Below are 22,486 nucleotides of genomic sequence, written 5' to 3'. Positions count from 1 at the left end.
AAATAGAGATCTCGTAAATCTAAACCGTTTACTAACGCACATTGGTCTACATTGAAAAACATAAATGAATGTAAAGAATAGGACCACTCCATCTCTTTCCCATGGATGTCGTAAAAGGCGACTAAGGCTTACAAACTTGGGATTCTTTTTTAGGCGATGGGCTAGCAACCTGTCACTATTTGAATCTCAATTCTATCATTAAGCCAAACAGCTGAAAGCGGCCATTCAATCATTTCAAGACTGTCGGCTTTGTCTACCCATCAAGGGATATATACTTGGCCATATGTATGTACCGCTTCCAAAACGCACGTGTAAAAGAAGCGGCGGAACAAACTACACTGCACCATTTTCATCGGACGAACGCACATTGGTCTACATTGAAAAACATGAATTAATGTAAAGAATAGGACCACTCCATCTCTTTCCGTCGTCATCAAGCTAAATAGCTGAAAGTGGCCATTCAATCACTTCAAGACTGTCGGCTCTGTCTACCCCGCAAGGGATATACACGTGACTATATATATGTAATGAATGTAATAAAACTAATATTATACCGTCTAGTGTGCATTTGCATGCAGAAGTCGACGCTGGCGTGACGCAGCGGCAGCACGAGGTCGGCGCGCGGCGCCGTGGGGCTCGGCGGCGTGCCCGGCGCTTTCGGGGCTTTCTGTGGACATACACACACACACACACTGTAGGAAGTACAGTTGTTAAAGTTGTTTATTCCTACAGAAGAAAGAAGGAGAAAATAATCAGTATAAAATGTCTATATTATTCAACATAATTTTATGTATATCTTAAATTTAAATTTTTTATTAGTAGTTAGTAGTTTAGTTAAATTAATTTTTACGTACATAATCACGTATTACTTAATTACATGTATTCCCTACGGGGTAGACAGAGCCAACAGTCTCGTAATGACTGTAAGGCCACGATCGGATTGAGATTCAAATAGTGAGAAGCTACTAAACATTGCTTAGAAGAAGAATCCTAAATTTATTAACCTAACCCTTAGTCGCCTTCTACGACATGCATGGGAAAAGGACAGAGTTCTATTCTTAAGAGCCGGGGAAAAAATTAAAGTGTCAAATTAAAGAAAACTAATTTAATGTGTGGTTAATAACACATTTAATTCTTTTTTATTTAATTACATTAAGTCTTTTTTTTTAATGGGATGGCAACAAAATCTTATTGAGAGTGATGAGGTATTTCTACCCCGTAGGGAAAAAAGATGTAAATGTATCTACCGGGTGCTACGCTCAATTTTCTGAACATCATTTGTATATATACGACACAAAAATTTCCAAAAGAAAATCCATTAAATTTAAATCTTCAACACATCACTCAATTTATTGGATACCTACCAATATGAAGAAGTACAACTTACCGAAGCCAAGTAAGTCTTCTGGTCCTTGTAGAAGATGAGGCCTGTCTGCGTGAGGATCACGTAGCAGTCGCTCCAGTTCTTCTTGCTCTTCTTGCCGTTCTCGGAGAACTTGGTGCGTTTCACAGCACCTTCGTATACCACGGGCATCTGAAAGGTGAAGAAGAGTTTATTTTTAGAACTATGTAGCTTGTATGAAGAGAGTTATGAATGTGGATGAAGCGAAGGAAGTATGCAGAGATCGTGGCAAGTGGAAAGATGTAGTCTCTGCCTACCCCTCCGGGAAAGAGGCGTGATTTTATGTATGTATGTATGTACGTATGTAGCTTCCACCCGCGACTCCGTCCGCGCGGATGGTTTATTTCTACATACATACATACATATGTTCACGTCTATATCCCTTGCAGGGTAGACAGAGCCAACAGTCTTGAAAGGACTGAATGGCCACGTTCAGCTATTTGGCTTAATTATAGAATTGAGATTCAAATAGTGACAGGTTGCTAGCCCATCGCCTAAAAAAAGAATCCCTAGTATATAAGCCTATCCCTTAGTCGCCTTTTACGACATCCATGGGAAAGAGATAGGGTGGTCCTATTCTTATTCCATCTGAAAGTTGAAGAGTTTATTTTTGGTATCCCAACTATTTCTTCTTCGAAAATAGTTTGTCCGAAAATCACAATCCATAACACGTTTGGCATAAACATCACTTTCCATAATGTTCGTATATACGAAATTTTATATTACCTAATCGTCTTTAGTTATGTGGCGCCATCTCTACGCCACTCGCCACAAACATCAAATCAAACAACTACTGTCAATCATCGCTAAGAAAATGACGCGCTCAACCAATAGCAGCGAAGAATCTAAGACGCGATTTCAGAGATTTCACGGATTGGAGCTATATATACAACCTCCGACACAACATCGTCGGAGCCGCGGTTCCCCAGGCATAACACCTAGCCTGGCGGAAGATCTTCCCTTTGGTGGCGGTCGAGCCGAATCATCGCTCCCGCTACAGTTATAATGCTTATGTATCATAAGATCGGGTGCTATAACAATTAGATATCCTAATGTTTCTTGCTATAAAGTCACATATCCTAATAAATGTATAAGTAGGACCAGTGCAGTCCAGAGTTGTCAAACCCAAAATGGTTGTCAATTTGAACTGGAAACCAAGACAAACAAATCTTCGGTTTCTTAAAAAGACCAACCGGTACCCTATGAGCATGATCTAAAAATTCAAATTCAATTCAAATTCAAAATTTTTATTCATTACTATAGGATACTATATATCGCTTAATAATTGTCAAAACGTATGGTTCAACAACATTGGTTGGCGTCAAATAAATTACTTAAAAACTAAGTTTACTGCCAACTGCTTCCAAGGCGTCAGTGCAGATTAAACAGTAACAAACTGCACTGCAGCATTTTCTTCAACAACGTCAACTTCACAATATCAATTAAAGTTAGAATAGAATAGAATGTTGAATAGGAACCAAGCAAACAAATCTTCGGTTTCTCAAAAAGACCGACCGTAACCTAATAATGAGCATGATCTAGATGTTCAACGATGAGTGCCAGTGTACGTTCAAACCTACATATTATGGTTTTTGTTACACTGTAGCAGTTAAATGTATGTAATGTAAAAATGTCTAAGTTTAATAATAAACCCATAATCCTTTTCCTTATTTTGTAATAGCTCCACCTCCTGCCGAGACCTGTTCATGGACATATCATCTATTGATATGCCCGGGAACGGGTTTTGGCAGGAGAACAACATAACATCAACTTCTCCAAAGGGCCTCTACGTGTTGGATTTATATCCCCACGCAAGCCTCTCAAAAATCCGGGGTGTATAGACCCGTGAAATCTAAGAGGAGAAACATAATAAATAAATAAATAAAATAAACATTGTTGACCATACCTCAGATGGCTGATGGACCAGCATCCTGGGAGCTGGCACCGGCGACCGCATCCTGTGCTTGGGCGCCACCATCGACCTGGACTTCCTGCTCCTCAGGTGCACAGGGTCCCGCTCCCGGATCTCCACGTCCAGGCTGTCTCCGGACGAGGACGCCGGCAGCTGGAGGTTGTTTGGCCTTCGCACATTCGGGTACAGGAGGTTTTCGGTGGAGTTGCCTGGAATTTATGGAAAAATATATACAATTACTGATGGATGCCGTGTGGTTTCCGGCACTTTGGAATAGAAACAATCTACATATATCTTTCTCATGGATGTCGTAAAATGCGACTAGGGGATAGGCTCAAAAATTTGGGCTATCAACCTGTCACTATTTGAATCTCAATTCCATCAAACATCCATACAGCTGAACGTAGTCTTTCAGTCTTTTCAAAAAAAAAAATGGTTTGCTAGAAAAAATTCCAATTGGGATAAGTCCGCCATTGTACATATTTTTTTAATGCCAAAAACTGTATTATTTCAATTTCTTTTTAAAGCAATACTCTTTATAGCACAAATGAAATTTTAAATAATACAGTTCATATTTTTTTGTTAATATTTCAGGTCATGGGCTCAGCACGCTCCCATGCAAGCTGAGCCCATGACCTAAAATATTGATAAGAGAGAGAGATACAGCGTCCACAAACTTATAATAACTTACCCAGTCTCTTGTTGATCCTCGCAATAGGTGGGCTATCGGAGCTGGCCTTGCTGAAACTCCGCTCCAGGTCAGCTCGGCTCCGCTCCGACGTGGGGCTCCAGTCATGCATACGCTCATAAGGTCTGCCTGAAGGTCGTACTACCGACTCCTGGATGGTATCCTGGAAAAGACACATAAACATTTATAGATACTTATACTATACATTCAAACATACATACATAATAAATACAATTTATAAAGACTGTATGGCCACGTTCAGCTATTTAGATTAACGATAGAATTGAGATTCAAATAGTGACAGGTTGCTAGCCCATCGCCTAAAAAAGAATCTCAAGTTTGTAAGCCTATCCCTTAGTCGCCTTTTACGACATCCATGGGAGAGAGATGGAGTGGTCCTATTCTTTTTTGAATTGGTGCCAGGAACCACACAGTGTTTTCAGGACTGTTGGCTCTGTCTACCCCGCAATGGATATAGACGTGACTATATGTATGTATGATAATTTAATAAATACGTAAGTCTGTGTCTGAGACGCTTTCTCGGGTAAGTCTCTGAAATGATTTTGTTACAATTTTAAGTAAATGCAATTAATTACGCGAAAAAATTCCATGCAGGAACGATAAATGAAATACAATTTAACGCTGGCGAAGTCGGGGGCAAATGCGTAAAAAGAGACACTAATAAATGCGCAGTCTACACCAATGCATGGAATTTAACAAAATTTTATCAAAATCGGACCATCTTAGTTGAGGAAGTCTAGTAAACAGATACGAATATCGCATTTAAATAATATTTCACTGATACCACGATGGAACTCGTACTCGAAAATCACGAGAATTTTCAAGTTTTCCATTTTGTAAACTGAGTGACGCAAACATAAAAATCAGAATAAAAATAAAACAAATGAATGACGGTTAACGAAACACAAATACAATATGTGTAAATAGCTGTATAAATTTGAATTTAGAATTACGAATCTTTTTAAAAAAATTGTGATCAAAGTTGCCAGTACAAGAAAACGCCAATTTCATATGAAAGGACTTTCGATCAAGTTTAAAAAAAAAGTAGATGCACAGTTCCATACAAAATGGAAGAAAATAGTGTCGGAACTACAATACGTGCTTAGACATTTGTATATCACTTCAAGTATTACGAAATAAGTCTCAAAGAGTTTAATTCAAAAAAAAATCAAAATTCAAAATTTTTTATTCATTATTATAGGATATTATTATATCGCTTAATAATTGTCGTATGGTTTAACAACTTGGTTGACGTCAAATGAATTACTTAAAAACTAAAGTTTAATCAAATTTAAACCTTATCTACGTGTGATTTTTTTTTTTTGTTTTTCCCCTGAGTATTACACCACACCCAGGGGGAGTTTATTACCAGAATCTCTCTGCATGATTACAGAGACATTATTTAACGTTGTTGTTTACATGGCATATGAAAACAATTACATGACTTTGTACATTCTCATAGTCTGCTTCTATTACTATTTTTTAGACGTGTATTTTACAATACATATCTACGTGTGATATTAGTCTGAATATATACCACTGTGATGACTTAATTGACAAAAACGAAACGAAAGTTGTATTTGCACTTAGCGTAATGGCGTTATCAGATAATAGATATACTACATTCAAACCGAAATATTAGACTATCAAGTGTTTATTTGCCAACTCTTAAACGCTGTTTAATGCGCTAGATAATGATCAAAATAAGTTATGCTAGCTGATGCTTGCTATCTGCATCAAAAACCGAATTTCAAACTGAAGACCTTAGAAGATAATGATGATATTTTCACACATACATTTATAAAATCACGTCTATATCCCTTGCGGGGTAGACAGAGCCAACAGTCTTGTAAAGACTGATAGGCCACGTTCAGCTATTTGGCTTTAAGATAGAATTGAGATTCAAATAGTAACAGGTTGCTGGCCCATCGCCTAAAAGAAGAATCCCAAGTTAATAAGTCTACCCCTTAGTCGCCTTTTACGACATCCATAAGAGAGAGATGGAGTGGTCCTATTCTTTTTTTCTATTGGTGCCGGGAACCACACGGCACGGCACACATTTTCACACACTACTAAAAATGCATTGGTCGAACGGGTGTGGCACTATATTTGAAGTAAATATAGGGAAAAATGACACAAATACATCGTTGAACAGACATTCCTCCATGGATTTGTACAGTACATCCGTTTGAACAAACAGCATGGTGTTTTGCGGGCCTTTTTTATCTAATACATCTATACTCATTTTATAAAGCTGAATCTTACCGAATCATCGCTCCCGCTACAACCTTATTAAAGAGCATGAAACCTATGTCCCAGCTCATATCGTAAAGGAAGATCACGGATTTAAAATAAAATTCTCAATATGCTTCTCCTGTGTTATTGAGTCAGCTGTTTATTACGGTAATTTGGTATTAATTCACACGAAATCAAGGGCAATGAAACTCATCGCTGCCCCGCCGGATACACCCACAACGTCCTACGAAAGGGCCCTCATTATAACACTAAAACTGTTGATGTTTATGTAACGTTCACGTCTATATCCCTTGCCGGGTAGACAGAGCAAACAGTCTTGAAAAACTCAAAGGCCACGTTCAGCTGTTTAGCTCAATGATAGCTTGTTATTGGCTTAATTATATAACGGGTATCAAGCTTAAAACGAACTCCGAATTTAAAATGCGCTTTAAATATGAAGATGCTTGTTTGAGCAAAGTGTGGTCGAAAAGATGATTAAGGACCCGAAATTAAGCAGTTGAGGGTCCAACTGGGAATAGGAAAAGATGATAGAGAAAGTAACTAAGCTAAAGCAACACCTTTTTTCAAAGTTTATGATGGCTATAGGTCAGGTCAAGAGTAACCGAAATCGACGAACTCGCATGAAGAGAGTTATGAATGTGGATGATGCGGAAGAAGTATGCAGGGATCGTGGCTAATGGAAAGATGAAGTTTCTGCCAAATTCTCGGGGAAAAAGGCGTGATTTATGTATGAATGTATGTATTTACAAACCTTGTGATTGAAACTTACTAAACAGTTTCAATTTTGAGCCTTCTTATAACGATTACAATTTTTAACACGAAATTACTAACACAATCACTTGTATTTAATCTAACACAAAAAGGCCAACTTTTTCAGGTACTTTCAATTGCTTATTTTTACCAATAGATGGCGCTGTCTCAAATACAGACCTCTTTGAACCATGTCTTCCCTCTCCTCAATTTGAACACGTTCATTTCACTAACTTCCACTGTTTTTCGACGAAATCCTCGATCCACTAGCATTTCTTACATGTCAACGCTATTATTTGTTAATAATGACTGATTTAAGGTAAATGAAATAGAAGGAAAACAATTGCTGCGGTGAGGTCGACTCGCGCGCAGCCGACGCGAATATACATACTTGTGATATTGGACTAGTGATGGCTGTGATTCAATTGTTTTGAAGTTAATTTTGTCGATAATAATGCTGGCAATTATTTTTCATTTATTTCATGTACATATCTATCTAATGACATCTACTTTATAACAGCTTACACCTGTTTGTGCAATTATGGCAATTAAATAAGATTAGTAGAACAAGTTGAATTAGTACAGTTATATTCTATATCTCATTACAAATATGTAACATAATAAGAATAAAATTGAAAGACTGGCATTGATATCAATCTATTAATTTAAAAAAAAAGCTGAAATTTTGTACCGATGACTACGATACGTAAAACCTGAAAAAAGATTATTTTGTGTAAAACCCAGATGTCAATATTATCACCATTTAAATTGCCTTAATAGATTAATTTTGGTATTTACTTATTTTCACACATGTACTTTTTCACCTGTCATAATGGCATCAAACTCACATGAAATAATTTTTACATTTCCCAAATGAAGCATTTGTTACTTATGACAATACCTTCTCTATTTATTTAGCAAATAGTCTAATTATCGACTTGCCTCGTTTTTATTTGTCGATAACAACACGCCACATCACTAGAGCCCCCTTATCATTGGTCGAGCGTCGATTCCACGTTAGGAAACGGTCGACACTTATCTGTTGTTACGCATTCTCTGATTATTATGTTCCTTTCATAGTATTAATTATTCGTATGCATGCATACAGTTTTTATTAGAAAGGATAGAAGACATGTGCTTAAGAAATTAAAACTGATTATGAAATCACTAGCTTTTGCTCACTGGCACGCTTATATGCACTATGGCGCTTATTGCGCCGTGCCGTGTGGTTCCCGGCACCAATAGAAAAATGTATAGGACCACTCCATCTCCTTCCTATAGATATCGTAAAAAGCGACTAAGGGATAGGCTTATAAACTCGAAATTTTTCTTTTAGGCGATGGGCTAGCATCCTGTCATTATTTGAATCTCAATTCTTTCATTAAGCCGAACAGCTGAACGTGGCCTATCAGTCTGTTCGAGACTATTGGCTCTGTCTACCCCGTAACGGAAATAAACGTGATTATATGTATGTCGCTTATCGCAAATCCCATAGGAACTATTTTACAAGACAAAAAGTTTCTTTTGTATATCTAATTCAGTGTCCGAAGATCAAGTCGATAGAGCGTGATAAACAGACAAACACACTTTTCTATTTAAAACAAATATTAGCTGTGAACCGAGTTAAATGAAAAATATAATTTTGAACTTCATCAGTGCCATCTTTCGGCCAACATGTGAATTTCTGCCATCGGTTGTCAAATAGAAGAATTAGCGCCATCTATTTGCGTGGAAACCAAACTGATAGGTATTACGAACACGCGAAAGTATGTTTGTTTGTGCATATATCACGTCAAAACCCACTGAATCGTTCTCTATGAAACTTTGCATACATACTATGTGTAGGTGTGGAGTGTGATGAAGGGCATTGGGTACTTTCACGCGGGCACTCAATTACTGTTTCTCCTCCTTCCTCCTGGCTTTAGACCTGGTTCCATCCTCACCTCTCTGGTGAGAGCCTGGGATGCCTTTGACCATGTATCCTAGATTGGGTGAGTCAGGTCTTCACACAGCCTTTGACCATGGACTCTAGATTTAGTGAGTTTGATTTTTCCACGAAGCGACCCCCATCTGACCTCCGCAACCTTTGCAGGTAAACCTAACCCGTATTGGATCTTTGGTTACACATCCAGTTGGCTGAATGTGCAGGTTTCCTCACGATGTATACCTGATAACGTAAGTTATCCTGAGAGAATATGTTTTTCTACCCGTTTGTCAGAATTAACTTCAAATTTATTCAGTCTTTTGGCTCTGTCTACCGTAAGGGATAAAGACGTGATATATGTATGTATATGCATATTGATCTTTTAAATTTTACTAAAGTCAGTTTCAAAATACTTGCTTTGCAAACGAACATTGGCTCCATTGACTTGGCCCATTAAAGTAGTATAATTGATAGCATTCAATGCGTCTCGCAAAACACCACGTCACCGGATGCGCAGGCGCAAAACCGCAGCCATATTGGTGCTGGTGACCAATACCACAACGAATATATAATTTACAGAATAACCACATTTAACGGCAATTAAGTCATTGACGTTTTGCCTCACAGAGGCTCTAATAAGTTGAGATACCAATCCAATGTTGAAGAACAAACCAAACCACAGACGCATAAACAGACATATTCTTCCTACTCGCTTTAGTCCCGGTTGCATCCTCACCTCTCTGAAGGGGAGCCCGGGGTATGTCTACGACCATGGACCCAGGATTGAAAAGTCTGATTTTTACACGAAGCGACTCCCATCTGACCTCCGCAACATTTGCAGGTAAACCTAACCGTATTTTATCGATCATCATCACATCCAGTTTCGTGAGTTTCCTCATGATATTTTCTCGCACCGTAAAAGTAAGGTTAGTATTCAAACAATAATATATAACTTTGAAAATAGTCATTAGTATATGGCCAAAATGGGATTCGAACCTGTGCCTTTCTAGGCATCACGCATTTAAAGCCACCTTACCAATTCGACCACCGAACCAGTCTAATTTTCCATGTTCATATATCTGTCGTATTCTTATAGGTAAGTGAAATAGTCTTAGATATATTGAACCTCTACAGGCAATTTATAAATATATACCTAGTTATCACTGTTAGTTATCCTTTATGAACCAAAATTTCTTCTTCCTTCTGACTTCTGACTTCCTGCTCTATCTGTATGCCATTTTCTGAAGCATCAAGTATTTTTGTTGTAGAATTAAGGCTCAATAAATATTTAAAGAAAATATTTAAAATAAAAAAAAAACTTTATACAAATGTGTGCTGTGTGGTTCCCGGCACCAATACAAAAAAATAATCCCTTAGTCGCCTTTTACGACATCCATGGAAAGAGATGGAGTGGTCCTATTATTTTTTTGTAAGCCTATGCTTACAAACTTGGGATTCTTTTTTAAGCGATGGGTTAGCAACCTGTCACTATTTGAATCTCAATTCTATCTTAAAGCCAAATAGCTGAACGGGGCCATTCAGTCTTTTCAAGACTGTTGGCTCTGTCTACCCCGCAGCGGATATAGACGTGATTATATGTATGTACGCTGTATACGAATGAAATTCATTACACTTTGAAATGGTTCGCACGAGTGGCACTTCTGTACCATCACCTCATCATTGGTCATTCGCATAATTAACCGACAACATGAAGTAATCGAATAATTAACACAACAATATGGCGGCTGAGGACATTGTCTGAATTTTTTGTCCCGCTCGCACTTCTATGCATTGTCTTGTAACGTGACCTACAAAATTAATGATCAATTCGCGAATTTTACGACCGTATACTTTTTGGGATACTGAGGAATGGGTTTGTAGCGGGAGTAATGATTCGGCTCGACCGCCACTAAAGAGAAGATCTTCCGCCAGGCTAGGTGTTATGCCTGGGGAACCGCGCGACAGACGATGTTGTGTCGGAGGTTGTATATATGCTCCAATTCGTGAAATCTTTGCTTGCGCGATTTAGGTTTTTCGCTGTTTTTGACTGATAGCGTCGCGTGATTTTATTTTTTATTTTTGTGACTTGTGGCGTATAGATTTAAATTATTTGAATCTCAATTCTATCATTGGGCCAAGCAGCTGAACGTGGCCTGTCAGTCTTTTCGGGACTGTTATTGAAGAACATGCTGAAGTGCAGTTTATTACCGCTTCTTCCCTTCTTCTATATCCCTTGCGGGGTAGACAGAGCCTACAGTCTTGAAAAGACTGAATGGCCACGTTCAGCAATAGCTGCCAAATATGGCTTAATGGAAGAATTGAGATTTAAATAGTAACAGGTTGCTAGCCCATCGCCTAAAAAAGAATCCCAAGTTTGTAAGCCTATCCCTTAGTCGCCTTTTACGACATCCACGGTAAAGAGATGGAGTGGTCCTATTCTTTTTTGCATTGGTGCCGGGAACCACACGGCACAATTTATTTACTTTTATTTTATTGACATTTTAAATGCGCCGCTTCTTAACTGCATTTCGTAACCGCTTAACGGCCTTTACAGTCATACATACATAAAATCACGCCTCTTTCCCGGAGGGGTAGGCAGAGACTACCTCTTTCCACTTGCCACGATCTCTGCATATTTCCTTCGCTTCATCCACATTCATAACTCTCTTCATGCAAGCTTCGGCGGTTTCGGGTACTTGACCTGACCCTTTACAGTCATCAAGAGATAAATGTGAACACTCATACATACCTCCACGTAAGGCTGTCTCTGTATCCTTGGTTGCCTATACTGTGTGATCCTGGGTATGACGAGTGGAGGACGCGCCTCCCGGCTATACTCCGCACATTCTTCAGGGGTGATCCACTGTAACAATAAAAAAAAAACGTTCTTTATCCTTTGCGGGGTGGACAGAGCCAGTTATCTTGAAATGCTGACAGGCCACGTTCAGCTGTTAGGCTTAATGATAGTATTGAGGTTCAAATAGTGACGGGTTGCTATGCCATCGCCTAAAAAAAAATCCATGGTTTATTAGCCTTAATCGGCTTTTACGACATCCATAGGTAAGAGAGGGAGTGGTCCTTATCTTAGTATCGGCAGTCACACGACACTAAAATATCTTTATGCAATGTAAAGTCAAATAACATACATACATACATACAAATGGTCACGTCTCTAGTGGGCTAGACAGAGCCAACAGTCTTGAAAAGACTGATAGGCCACGTTCAGCTATTTGGCTTAATGATAGATTTGAGATTCAAATAGTAGTTACAAGCCGTCGTCTAAAAAAAGAATCCCAAGTTTGTAAGCCTAACCTTAGTCGCCTTTTACGACATCCATGGGAAAGAGATGATAAAAACAAATTGAACTGGAAAATAACAAGAAAGCATTCGCCATTCACATCCTGGTGCAACAATCGCGCTTTCATTAACACAATGCGTTGAGTAACTTGATCCGAGGATGTTGCTTGAAGGAATTCAGGAAGATGTTAGCAGTATCCTCGTTGCAAATAGTACGTTTAAAATATTTTAAAGATAACGTTTTTCAGATTAACTTAGGGTATCTTTCAGATTTTATGCCTACACTAGAGATAAAAAATCCTTTTAAAAATGTTAATGACAAATCAATATTTTTTTATGATATCCGACTTTTTCAGGTATCCTAATCGTTCGGGCGCATTATGTCCAAATCGCAAAATGTCCAATTGACCAGTTCGCAATTGGTCCAGTTGCCTGGACCCATCGCGAATTGGACTATGTAATTGCGAACTGGACCAAATGCGAACTGGACCAAGTGCTAATTGGACCAAATGCGAACTGGACCAATAGCGAACTGGACCAATTTCGAACTCGACAAATTGGACATTTTGCGAATTGGACATAATGCGCGCAACCTATCCAAATCATGTTAAATTTCAAAACACAATATTCAATTGGTTAAAATAACTGTCGCAAATCGCTTATCAGTGACATTGAATAATTAACGGGCTGATAAGAGTATACCGCCGCGCCGTCCGCAGTTACGCTAGGTCAAGTAAGTGAACTTAGATTCTGCGTGGTATCCCTCAGGAATCGGGAACCTAAGGGGTGCTTTAGTATTGAAATTGTCTTTATCTTAACAATGGAAAGTTTAAATTATGGCTCAAGAAAATGAATCTTACTTCGAGGCTAATTCAATCAGTGTAATTTGTCCCGTATATATTTTATTTATATTTATTTATACGTACATACATATAATTACGTCTATATCCCTTGCGGGGTAGACAGAGCCAACAGCCTTGAAAATACTGATAGACCACGTTCAGTTGTTTGGCTAACTGATAAAATTGAGATTCATATAAAGTGACAGGTTGATAGCCCGTCGCCTAAAATAGGATTTCCAAGTTTATAAGCCATGGGAAAGAGAAAACATGCTAATCGTGAAAGGAGAATTTTAAAAATATATTATTGTTTTTAATAAATTTTGCTAGGACACAAACGGAGAAAATACTAATAGTTACTATTATTTGATTGATATTCAATATTGTAAACCAAATTATATGACAATTATTAAGTGATGATTGAATTGTCCCACAATAATGAATTAAAATTTTGAATTTGAATTGAAATTATTTACTTTTATTTTATTGACGTCTAAAACTATTTACGATTAAAATACTAACGCTTCCAAAGTATATGTATATAATATTGCGAAACAAATTTAAGCATACTTTATCAATAATTTTACCTTTGACAAGGGAAAATTAAAAAAAAATATATAATAACGAACAACATGACATTTGGGTTCCCGCTAAAAATTCAATTTAAAAAGAAAATGAAAAGTTGGTTTAATTAAATTGTTGTCTTGTCGAGGTACCTACTTAATGTATGTTATTGCTTTGTGTAAAAGTTTAATATTAACAATTATTAGAATTGAAAACTGCGTATTTTATTACATTAAATATATTTATAACATTATATTTTTATAAAATTAAATATCGAAGGTGTTACTGGTTAAAACCGGAAGAGTTTTTACATTAAAGGATGATTGATTTATTACGCCATTTCAGAAACCAGTTAGGACCGTCATCGCCACGCCTCTCATTCACAAAATCATTGCGGTCAAGGAACGGTGACCGGAACCCAGAATACCCGAAGTTGACGTCAAAATGATTCATTGATAAAATAAGCCCGATGACTGTTATATCAATAAATGATTTTTGACTTAAGTTTTAAGTTTGGAATCGATCTGAGTAATTGCTGTATTCTAGTTTTTCGATTTATCATTTTTTTATTATATTTTTTTTTTATTTTTAATATTTGAATCTAGTGATGACAGTGCCAGCAGTCTTGAAGAGACTGATAGGCCATGTACAGCTGTTTGGCTTAGTGATAGAATTGAGAATCACAGTGACAGGTTGCTAGCCCATCGCCTAAAAGAAGAATCCCAAGTTTATAAAGTCTTTATAAGTCCCTTAGTCAAAATAAGTGTAGTTATTTGATATTCTTACTCAAATAAAGTAGATATTTGATAAGTTAGTAAACAAAATGTAAAGTTGTGGAATAATGGAACAATGATTCATATCTAACCAACCTTGCTGAGCCAAGGTGATCTTGTTATATTGCATAGAAAGTGAAAACTAAATAGAATTCTATTAGAATCAGCTATAACAATATTTTTTAAAAACATATCGGATAAGCCAATAATATGTTGCTGTATATTTTCTTTTGTGTAACACCATGAACATATAAAAAAAATCTGTTGTTATATGAACGTACCAAATAAAAAAATCTGTTGTAGGAAAAGTTAATTTTAAAAAGACCTCATTCATGTGGCTTACTAGACAATGCTAACGTGAAAATTTTAGAAATTCATCTTAGCTTTCTTGTATAAGTCAGTCAAAAACCTAAAGGCCTTCTATACTTACAGATGCATTTTTAAACACCAGTCAAATCTGGGCAAGAATAGCTAAGAATATGCATCTCCTTACGTTAAAAAGAATTATTTATTAAACAACTCTTATTTTGCCTCATTTGCAAAAGTTATTCCGAGAAATTGCTTGTTTTTAAAAACCGTGCCAAGTACATACTACATTATAAAGATTGTAAAAGGCGCCAATGTACTTAAACAAATATAAAATCAATTCAATTTAAGTTTCTCACATTGCAATTTCTATAGATAAGAGTCATATAACGTATTCGGATAACATTCTCAGCTGTCCTCTATAAAGGTCTTTATATTTGCAGTAAATCAACTGACGCGAGCAACGCAAAATGCAACAGCTAGTCCCACAAATACTTTCATTCATCCTACACCAGTATAATTTATGTGCTTGAGTTGATTCAACTTATTGACCTCGGCGACACCGATGCTCCATTCATAAGTCTGCAGCTATCTCTTTCTTACTTTATTAATAGTTATAGGTGTGAGAGAGACGAATATACCACGGAAATTAAGTCAATGAATGGCAATTAGGGAGTAATGAGCGTGGTATATTTTTTTTATTTCTGTCTGACTGCTGCATTGTTTTCTGTCAATGTCATCGCGATAATTGTTTTTGATACTCGTTTCGGGTTTTTGGTTGGCAACACTGGTTTAAGCTGTAAGGTTGGAGTTGAGAGTAACCCATAAAACACGCTTATACATTTTTATTTTAACTTTTCAATACCCTGTACATAAAAAGAGGAAATTACATATTTGTTAGCATTGTAAAGGGTCAGGTCAAAAGTACCCGAAACCATCGAGCTTGCATGAAGAGAGTTATGAATGTGGATGAAGCGAAGGAAGTATGCAGAGATCGTGGCAAGTGGAAAGAGGTAGTCTCTGCCTACCCCTCCGGGAAAGAGGCATGATTTTATGTATTTATGTATGTATGTTAGCATTGTAGTATTACGTTATATTGATAAACGACTACGTATGTATAACTGTTTGTTTACATATTAAAGATAAAATAAAATAAAAAAATAAAATGTTCTTGTATTATAATTAGCAAACATATGGGGAATGCCACCAAAAGCGAATGCCTAAAACCGTTAAGTGAATATCTGTAAATAACTGAAAAATATTTCATGTTACGTTTATATGTAAAATTAAAACTCTTCCTCCTAGTAAAACCTTTTTTTTTTCATTTCCAAACTCCAAATTCAAAAAATCAAAACAATAAAAGCAGAACTATGTTTTCTAATAAGACAGACTCACAGATCCAATTAAAAAATCCAAATGTTTCAACTCAACTAGTTTACTAATAAACTATAAGATTCGATCTATTTTTAACTATCATAATATTTAGATGAAAAGTTACAATACCGTTAGGATATCCGCCTGTCGAATCCTTTCGGTTATTTCTGAGTGGTTTGAAAGATATACTGTTTATATATTTGGTTATTAACTTTACCCACGCGGCTTCGCTTGCGTACACTCGACTTTTATGTGAAAAATTACTTTTTTTTTAAATTGAAAGTGTACCTGAATCATTATATTGAATGTGACATCTTCAAGACTTAATTTAACTAAGAAAATTAAGTGCCGTGTGTGTTCCAGATGGAATAACTACGCCATTTTTATCGCGCGATAAACTATAGCTGTTTTTATTACGACGTCAGACGGGACAGCGATAGATGGTCGCGCGATAAAAACGTCTTCTTCGTCGTGCTTGCCCCGCAGATACGAACATCTTTAACATCTTAGTATTAAATTATTTATTAAAAACTTTATTGCACAAAAAAATGTACAAAAGGCGGACTTAATGCCGTTTGGCATTCTCTACTAGTCAACAAGCTGACCAAACAGAAAAAACCTTAAGTTGGTGGTGCGATAAAGTGCACATGCATACTGAAAAATACATACATTACAAAAAAAATATGCATAAATACATACAAGATACATAATATACATTATAAATACATATACATAGATAAAATATCAAATTAGGATGACCCATTATTGATCTGCCGAAGAAAGAACCCGTTCACAGCATGTTAGAACGCAGAGGGACTAGGAGCTCTCCTAATCATTTCAGTATCCTAATTATTTCATCTATCTAAGTATACATAACAGAGTTTACTGTTTGTCTAAAATATCTGCGCAGAAATCTAAATGCAAAAATCTGCGCAGTGGCCATTATTGTGCTCAATATAAGACATTCAATATCCTCGCTTATAATTAGTGACATCATAATAGATAATCCGTAAACTTAACCCAGAACTCACGTGAATCACGATTCCTGATGCAAGTTGATTCACGAATAGAATAATTGAATCACTCTATTTATTTAATTATTGTTTTTAATTCGTTGTTTCATCTATCCGACGTTACCACATAACTTTGTCATATTAGTGTCAATAAAAGCATTAAAATTAATTATTTTATTTTATATTTTATGTAGGTATAAAATACAAAGTTAATAAAAAAAAGACCTCTGTCACACATAAAGTTCTCTGTCAGACCCAATGGTTGACTGGTAGATAATGCTTCCAGCATTAAGTCCGCCAATTGTCCTATACATTTGTATTTTGTGCAATGAAGTTTAAATTTATAAAATTAATCGTGTGAAAAATCACAAAGTTTAAGCTATATTTTTTAAAGTAAACTAATAAATAAATCGTCTTAAATAACATACTGTAGGTAAGTTTTTAAGGGTGATTTTATTCATACATAAATGTTCATGATGATTTTCAAAATTCGATACAAGGTATCATTTATCGACGTCACATAACTTAAATCTTATTATATCTACTGCCGCTTCCAAACCGCATGTGTACAAGAAGCGGCGGAACATACTACACTGCAACATTATATACGTATTCACCACCAAAACAGTAGCTGTATTCCGTTTTCGTAACATTCACCACTAACAGTTTTTATTAGCAGTTTGGTAAGAAATTGATGAGTCAGTGTTTACGTGAGAGCAATAACCTACATACATAGACATACGGCCTTCTATTGTTTTTATTAGATCAATTTGATGGCTGACTTCCGTCAGTGGCGCGCTTTATATCCGATGCAACATGTAGGGACTATGTAATATCTTTTTTTTTTTACTTTTCCTTTATTATATACCGTAATATTAAGGCATGCGTGCCGTGTGGTTCCCGGCACCAAAATAAAAATTAATAGGACCATTCCACCTCATTTCCCATGGATGTCGTAAGATGCGACTAAGGGATACCTTCCCGTAAATATAATAGAATATCCAGCGATTCACGAAAATTTCCAGACTTTTTCAATCATTAACACTAGCTGATGTCCGTGACTTGGTTCGCTGTAAAAGTTCACTTACAATCTTTTAAGCCCTCTTTTAACCCCTTCTCTGCCTTTATCGCAATAAATAATTAAATCATAATTCACTCTCGCATGTTGATGCTATGCAAGGACTGTACAATTTTTAAATTAAAGTTTGTGTGTGTTAAAAAGTAAAAGTGTTTCTTTTTTATAAGTATTTTATAGTATCTTTTTTTCTTTCTTTTTTTATAAGTAGCTTTAGTTTTGAGTTCATTTCAATTATTATTCGTTAAACACAAATTAATGATATTGACGCAATAAATAAATCATAATTTCAAATCCACCATGAAAGGTGACAGGCGCGTCATTACAAAAACCAATCACAGAGTGCATCCATACAATGTAATCAAAACCAGACGGCTCAACAGCACTAACGCACTAAGTGTCATCCTATTAAGGTCCCTATAAGGTGCCTAGGCCGTGACTAGAATGCTAGGAACCTAGGTCATGCGCAGAATGAATAAATAGTATATCTAATATGTTGTTTCCTTATTACGCGCTGTTATGTTAAATCGTTTTTGTACCTGCATATCATGGGACGCTTATCAAAAAGCGTCGATGATAGAACGGTTAAGGTGCCCGAATGAAAAAGGAGGGCTCAGGTTCAAATCCTGCGATGGACATGCGGCAGCGAGTTGCACGATCAGGCAATGGAGTCGGAAATTTTATTCTTTACTTGCCTATTACGACCTTTGTTTGCCAAATGGAAATCCATCAGTATTTTTTTCAAGGATCTAGCTATTGAATGCTGGTTCTCTTCTCGTGCCAATTGTAAAAGTCCATTAAGGGAAAATCTAATAAAGTTGTTTATTTTCATTTTAAGGAATAGTCCGTCGGCTCTGTCTACCTTATAAGAGATAAAGACGTTATTAATAATGCTTTCTGTTTCTCTAATTTTGTTACAAAGTAAGTTTATATTTTAAAAAAAACACATTTCGTGAGGTGATGGTGTCTGAAGTTCTGTATAACAGATCACCAGGTCCTCATCCCACGTCTCAATGCCAACTTACAAATAATCAATAACACAATGATTGTATGTTTGTTTGTATGTTTATTAAAAAAAAAAAAATGAAGACGTAGTATTTTTTACTATTGATAGTTTCAAAAATCTCGTTACATCTCATTATCTTTCTACTCTATCCTAAGTACTTATATGTTATACATACATACATAAAATCACGCCTCTTTCCCGGAGGGCAGAGACTACCTCTTTCCACTTCTCTTCTTATATGTTATTATTATGTATTTATCTGTATTTATGCGTATTTTTCTGTATACATACATACATATGATCACGTCTATATCCCTTGCGGGGTAGACAGAGCCAACAGTCTTGAAAATACTGAATGGCCACGTTCAGCTATTTGGCTTAATGATAGAATTGAGATTCAAATAGTGATGGGTTGCTAGCCCATCGCCTAAAAATTAGTCGTCTTTTACGACCTCCATGAGAAAGAAATGGAGTGGTCCTACTCTCTTTTCTATTAGTGCCGAGAACCACACGGCACTTAATCATAAACCCTTACGGTGCAATAAAGAGTTTTATCTATCTATCTTTATTCGCACAAGTTCAGACAAGTCCCCGTCAAGGTTTATTGCAATGACAGCGTACTGGTGATTCTATCAATTGTCACAATTGTTATTAAAGATTCGTTTTTATTACTCACAGATTGTTATTACCGTTGCATAAGAGCAAGCGATGTCAAATAGGGTATTTATTTTTTATTGAGTTTAATTTTTTTTTTGTTTATTAAACGATTGAATTTAACTACTTCCGTAATCTTTAATGTTAAGTTTTTTAAAACAATGTTTTTATTAATTAAATATTTATTTATGATTTATGTTAATTTTTTTGAGCTTTTTGATAAATCGTATGCTTTCGGATAGAGATTGATTGAAATTTAAACTTCTTACTAAAAAGCCTTCACTAAATCTGAGCCGTGTTTTCAGCTGTGTTGATAAATAGGCGATTCCTTCTTCATTATTAATTTATAGATGTTGTACGAGTATGGTTCCCGGCACCGATAAAAAAAAGAATAGGACTAACCCATCTCGTTCCCATGAATGTAAAAGGGAAAGGCTTATAAACTTGGGATTCTTCTTTTAGGCAATGTCTATTCTATAATTAATTATAATTAAGCTGAACGTGGCCTATCAATATTTTCAAGACTCTCTCTGTCTACCCCGCAAGGGATATAGATGTGATTATATGTATGTATGTATGTTCTTCATTCTCTATTTATAAGTACGTATTCAATTGTAAATTCTAATTTTATAAAAATAAGTCCTAATAATGTAAATGTCGTCAAGATTTTGCACGAGCATCTTCCAAAATTGTCAGTCGCAATAAATAACCCGTCTGCCGACACATGTCCGCCACGTGAGCTGCAGATTTCAAGAAACGATTACCCCGGGTTTCCTTTCAGTTCATTGTTTTAATTTCTCTTTTTTGGTCAGAACAAAAATCTGAGTACCCGAAACCGCCGTGCTTGCATGAAGAGAGTTATGAATGTGGATGAAGCGAAGGAAGTATGCAGAGATCGTGGCAAATGGAAAGAGGTAGTCTCTGCCTACCCCTCCGGGAAAGAGGCGTGATTAAATGTATGTATGTATGTACAAAAATCTGAGGCAGGTCTGCAAATGTTCCAGTTCAGCTTTTTAGTCAGCCCTTCCTCCCTCCTGGCTTTAGTCCCGGTTTTAGTCTAGGTTTTAAGCTTTAGTCCCTTTGCTCCTGTGTTGTGGTGAGGTCATCCTCACCACTCTGAAGAGAAGTAAAGGGTATGCCTTTGACCATGGATCCTGGATTGGCAGAGTCAGGTTTTATACGAAGCAACTCCCATCGGATCTCCGCAACCTTTTCAGGGGAATCTTACCCATATTGGATCGGTCATGGTTACACATCTAGTTGCCTGAATATGCAGGTTTATGTTTTCCCTTATCGTAAGATTAAAAATCTTTGGCTATCTATAAATATTTTACTTATTTATTTTTACTTTTTGAATAAGAATTTTACATATTTTGGTTATGTCATATTGTCGTGTTATAAACTTATAACTTTTTTATAGAGAAAATAAATATAAACAGATAAACATAAATATTTTACACGACAAGTCACACAAGAGTTATACCCAAAGTAAGTTCGAGACTTGTGTCATTGTATACTAACTCAACAACATCTAAATAATAGATTGATTATGATGACGTTTGGTATAAACATTGACATTTGGTGCCGTGTGATTCCCGGCATCAATACAAAAGAGAATAAGATCACTCCATCACTTTACTATGGATGGCGTAAAAGGCGACTAAGGGATGGATTTATAAACTTGGGATTCTTCCTTTCGGCTACGGGGTAGCAACCTGTCACTATTTGAATCTCAATTCTATCATTGAGCTAAACAGCTGAATATGCCCTATCATTATTTTCAAGACTGTTAACTCTGTCTAGACCGCAAGGGATAAAGACGTGACTATATGTACATACATATGTTAGTAGAAAGAGAGTCAAAACTTTCAAGAGTAACATCACCTAATTCTTTTCGTTAATTCCCAAAGGACAAAAACCCACTGCTTAAGTTAGTAACGGATACATTGTATTACAACAATCTCAGTTCATTCCCACTGAAATAGCACCACTACATAGTATAAAACAAAGTCGCTATTTTAGTCTGTTTGTCTGTATGTTTAAATCTTTAAAATTACGCAACGGATTTTGATGCGGTTTTTTGTAACAGGTAGAGTGATTTAAGAGGAAGGTTTTTATGTATAATAACATTTATAATTTGGCACCCGTGCGAAGCCGGGGCGGGTCGCTAGTGACATCATAAAAACTTATCAATAATATTACTTTCACTGGAGCACATAGACCGACCAGCCCGTAACAGATGGCTGCTTATGACACGAATCGCAGATAAGTGGTCAACTGCACATGTCAAATCGATTGCGTATATCAAATTAAATAGACGATTGTGCCGTGTGGTTCCAGGCACCAATAGAAAAAAGAATAGGACCACTCCATCTCTTTCCCATGGATGTCGTAAAAGTCGACTAAGGGATAGGCTTTTAAACTTGGAATTTTTCTATTAGGCGATGAGCTAGCAACCTGTCACTATTTGAATCTCAATTCTTTCTTTAAGCCAAATAGCTGAACGTGGCCATTCAGTCTTTTCAAGACTATTGGCTCTGTCTACCCCGCAAGGAATATAGACGTGACCATATGTATGTTATGTATGTATGTAGAAGATTGTAAAATCCATACTTTCATACTGATAATACTT

The 22,486-nt window shown here is 36.4% G+C and overlaps 1 protein-coding gene across 3 annotated transcripts in view; it reads right to left on the bottom strand.

Moving 5' to 3' along the window:
• LOC106129952 (WW domain-containing protein tag-325) overlaps positions 1–22,486 on the bottom strand; it is a 92,819-nt gene that overhangs the window by 10,081 nt on the left and 60,252 nt on the right. For all 3 annotated transcript variants that reach the window (XM_013328667.2, XM_013328666.2, XM_013328668.2), the window contains exons 2-6: positions 11,703–11,816; positions 4,006–4,165; positions 3,309–3,523; positions 1,388–1,534; positions 555–667 (exon numbers count right to left, since the gene is read on the bottom strand). In XM_013328667.2, the coding sequence (XP_013184121.2) occupies positions 555–667; positions 1,388–1,534; positions 3,309–3,523; positions 4,006–4,165; positions 11,703–11,816 (749 nt within the window). The remainder of the gene's footprint in view (positions 1–554; positions 668–1,387; positions 1,535–3,308; positions 3,524–4,005; positions 4,166–11,702; positions 11,817–22,486) is intronic.

Source organism: Amyelois transitella, chromosome 22 (assembly GCF_032362555.1).
Source record: "Amyelois transitella isolate CPQ chromosome 22, ilAmyTran1.1, whole genome shotgun sequence".
Lineage (NCBI taxonomy): Eukaryota > Metazoa > Arthropoda > Insecta > Lepidoptera > Pyralidae > Amyelois > Amyelois transitella.
This window is presented reverse-complemented; position numbering and strand designations above follow the sequence as displayed.